The 3,735-nt window shown below is 62.0% G+C and overlaps 1 protein-coding gene across 1 annotated transcript; it reads right to left on the reverse strand.

Moving 5' to 3' along the window:
* Positions 1 to 360: 360 nt before the first annotated feature.
* Positions 361 to 2,572, reverse strand: SPPL2C (signal peptide peptidase like 2C). The gene has a single exon (XM_045489317.1). It carries the CDS (start codon positions 2,500 to 2,502, stop codon positions 472 to 474), a length of 2,031 nt encoding a protein of 676 aa, XP_045345273.1. The 5' UTR covers positions 2,503 to 2,572; the 3' UTR covers positions 361 to 471.
* Between the last annotated feature and the right edge of the window lie 1,163 nt (positions 2,573 to 3,735).

Raw genomic sequence — 3,735 nt, forward strand, 5'->3', positions numbered from 1 at the left:
AGTCGGTGAGGGAAGTATGGGAACCAGGGGTGTGGTCGAGGAGCAGTAATGGTTCAGTGGGACCCAAGCATGAGGAAAAGATAGGTGATGAGGGATGGGACCTGTCCACCAAGCTGAGGAGCCGGGACTCTGGCATGGAGGGTGGGCAGTGGGGGAGAGGGGAAGTCACTGCCCAGTAAGCCCTGGGAGCAAATCCTGGCCTTGCCGAGTAACTTCGTGTGAGTCCTGTGCCCTCTCTGAACCTGTTTCCCACTCTGCACGATTTGGGGTTGGCACCTCTCCTAAGAACCCTCCAGGCCTTACATGGACTTACTCTGTGGCCACTGCTTTCTTACAATCCCAGCAAAAAATGGAGCTCTGTTGGGTAGACACGGAATATCTTTAATGCCCTGATTTCCTTTTGACCGCGTGTGGCTTTGCTCTGAGATATTCTGCCGGACCTTCTAGAGGCACGTGTCTCCGGGTGCTGGTTCACAAGGGAGCCTGGGTCGACATGCTCTCCTTTACCTTCAAGCCCTTCCTCTCGTGGAGCCCCGTCCAGGGCAGGCCGGCGTCGTGGGCCTGGGCCTGCGCGTGGCCCGGCTCTGAGGGCGATGGCATCGGTGGCATCAGAGGTATCAGCTCCTCCAAGGCCCCAGGGGAGGCACGAGGAAATTCGTCAGTGTCCAGGCTGGCATCGCTCCAGCCCTTGGAGTTATCGCTGTGGCCATCCGGACCAGCGGCTTCATCCTCGGATATGGTGGCAATCTCGGCTGTGTCCTCCTCAAGGTTGGTGTCTGAGTTCCCTGCCAGGTGGCTGGCGGCCCCCTCAAACTTGCTGGCTGTGTGGACGTCTGCCGTATCCTCCCGCTTCTGCGCGGAGCCAAATGAAGGGGCGCCACGCAGCCCGGCCACAGCCTGGGCGGGTGTCTTAGCTCTGCCCTGGCCCGTCCAGAAGAGGGCGAGCTCTTGGCGACAGGCGGCCACGGCCAGGCTGGTGAGCAGGGTGCTGGACACCAGGTACAGCAGGGCGGGCTGGCCCATCTGCATGAGGACCATGGCGACAAAAGTGACCAGCAGGCCCACGGCATAGGCTGCCGTGCAGGCCACAAAGTAGACCTGGCGGGAATGGACTTGCACATCGAAGCGGTGACAGTAGGCCACCAGAAAGCCAGGGACCACAATGTCACCGAAGCCGAGGATGGAGAAGGGCTGGTCACACAAGGTCAAGGCTGAGAAGCTCAGCCAGGGCACTTTGAGCACCATGGGCAGCCTCTCGCGGCTCACGGAATCTACCGGGCCCGCCGCCACCCCCACCATGATGCTCTCGCCGGTCCTGGTGAGGAGGGGCGTGACGAAGACAAAGAAAACATCGAAGGCCAGCAGGGCCAGCAGGAAAGAGGCACAGTTCCTGAGCGTGGGCAGCCGCACGCGCCGCAGGACCAAAAGGCAGTAGGCCACGCCCAGCGCGTCCTGCAGGAGCCACGCCCAGCTGTCCTCGTTCCGGTGGGCGATCCAGAGGACGGTCACCGCCGCGCACAGGCCGCCCAGCAGCAGCAGGGGCAGCTGCAGGCAGGCGCGGTGGCCAGGCAGGGGCCAGCGGTATTGCTGCAGGGGCAGGTGGCGCACCAGGGGGGCCAGGCAGCTGTAGAGGCCGGTGCCCGCCCCCAGGCCGAAGACGGCGATCATGACGTAGACAAAGCAGTCGTAGAAGAAGTAGAGGAGCAGCATGATGGAGCAGGACATGGTGACCACCGCGCCCGTCATGGCCGGCGTGAAGTCCACCGGTGCGCCCTCGTCTTCCTCCTCCTGTCCCCGCGGGGCGGCCACTGCTTCCTGCCGGTGGTGACCGCCGGGCCCCCCTCCCCCCCGGGCCCGGCGCCGCTGCAGCCGGTCAGCCTCGGTCAGGCCGGCCCAGTAGCCGCCAGCGGCCACGGTGCCCACGGCCAGGATGAAGGTGATCACCATGTTGTAGTCGAGGACGGGCTCCGGGGGCGCATACAGGGCCACGCGGACCTCGGCGCTGCCGTGGGTGTGGCGGAGGATGTCGAGCATGTCGTTGTAGCGGAGCACGGCCACGGGGATGGTGAGGCCGGGCAGGGGCTGGTGGGGGTCCTGGGGCGCCGGGGTGATGTCTGAACACTGCTGGCCGCTGACCCGGCTCACGATGAGCAGCCCGTGGGCGCCTTGGCCCTGAGCCAGCCAGCCCTTGGCGTAGAAGCTGCAGTTGCCCCTCATGACCATGGCGGTGGTGTGGCGGAGGGGCCGCCGGCGGGGGGCGCCGGGCCGGACCTGGCCGGAGGAGTCCTTGCCCGGGCACCAGGGTGCCATGGTACCATCGTACAGGGGCAGGAGTGGGGCGTGGTGCAGGTTCCGGGGCAGGGTGACATAGTCGGAGCTGAACAGGATGCAGTAGTCCTTGCTCCAATTTTCTGACACCACGTGGACCACGCCATACTCCCCCCGGGCAGCGGTGTTGGTGAGGAGGAGGAGGAGGAGGAGGAAGAATCCCAGGAACGCCATCCTCCTCAGCCACCTACTGCTGCATCCCAACGCAGCAGCGGCTCCCAGCGCGGTCCCCTCTCCCAGGGGGTGGGTGTGGCCCTCTGTCATAGAGCAGCCCTGCCTCCTGTCTGGGAAACCAACCCGGGCCCCACCTACCTAGTCACAAAGCCTTGCAGCCCAAGGCTCAGGGCGGTGCTTTGGAGCCCGGGGTCCCTCTCCGGATCCTGTTCCCTGACACTGCCTCCCGCAGAGAGGTCACCTGGGTCCCCAGTCTGCTCAGTCCCTGGTGGGTCTGGGTCAGGTAATCTGAAATACGAGGTGGGAGGATGGGGTGGAGGATCCCAGACACAAAGTCTGGACCAACTTGGCCCCTCACTGACTGGGTGACTGGGCAGATGCCTCTTCTCTCTGCACCTGTTTCTTCAGCGGCCAAGAAATGAGGACATTGAGCAGAGAGTTTCTGAAGCTATTGCAGACTTTTATTGAGCAGTTACTAAGTGCCAGATACTTTATCTGTACTCAGTGGGCCCTTGCAAAGAGGTATTACTATATCCGGCCGGCCTGAGGCTGCATGCTGTCCTTCAAAGTCCATGCCTCTTTGTATTGACACAGGACGAGAATTTCATTTCTAGCCTCCCTTGGAGTTAGGCATGGCCATGTGGTCAAGTTCTTGCCAATGGAATTGAGCAGAAATGATGGGAGCCCTTCGGAAGCCTGAACAGAGACCATGAGGCTCCTTGTTTGTCCCTTCCCTTCTCACAAGCCAGTCATGGGCAGGCCATTGACTATGGAGAGGAGGAATTGTCCTAAGGGACAGAAAGAGAGGAAGGAAAGGAACTGGGACCCCGGATGTCTACATGGAACAGTGTGTGGAGAGGGGGATGTTCACTGTGAGATACGTTACCTTCCTTGGGCCATTGGCTTCTTGTGGATCTCTCTGTTACAGCAGCTTAAACTTACCTGAACATTCCCATTTCATGGATGAGGAAACCTGAGCTCAGAGAAGCCCACCCCACAGGCCCCAGCCCCCCGCCCTCAGATCCAGCCCCCCTGCTCGCACCTCCCTTGTCCAGGGAGCTGCCCGGCTCTGCCCCCGGGCCGGAGGCCTCACCTGCTGCTTGTTCTCATCCTTCAGGCCTTGGCTCCAACGTTATCTCCACCACCATGGCCAGGAGCAAGCAGGCCCGCTTGTTAGCTTTCACTACCACAACTCAGGATTTTGTTTGTGCGTTTCCTTGTTTGCTTTCTGTC

The sequence above is a fragment of the Leopardus geoffroyi genome, chromosome E1 (assembly GCF_018350155.1).
Source record: "Leopardus geoffroyi isolate Oge1 chromosome E1, O.geoffroyi_Oge1_pat1.0, whole genome shotgun sequence".
Classification (NCBI taxonomy): domain Eukaryota; kingdom Metazoa; phylum Chordata; class Mammalia; order Carnivora; family Felidae; genus Leopardus; species Leopardus geoffroyi.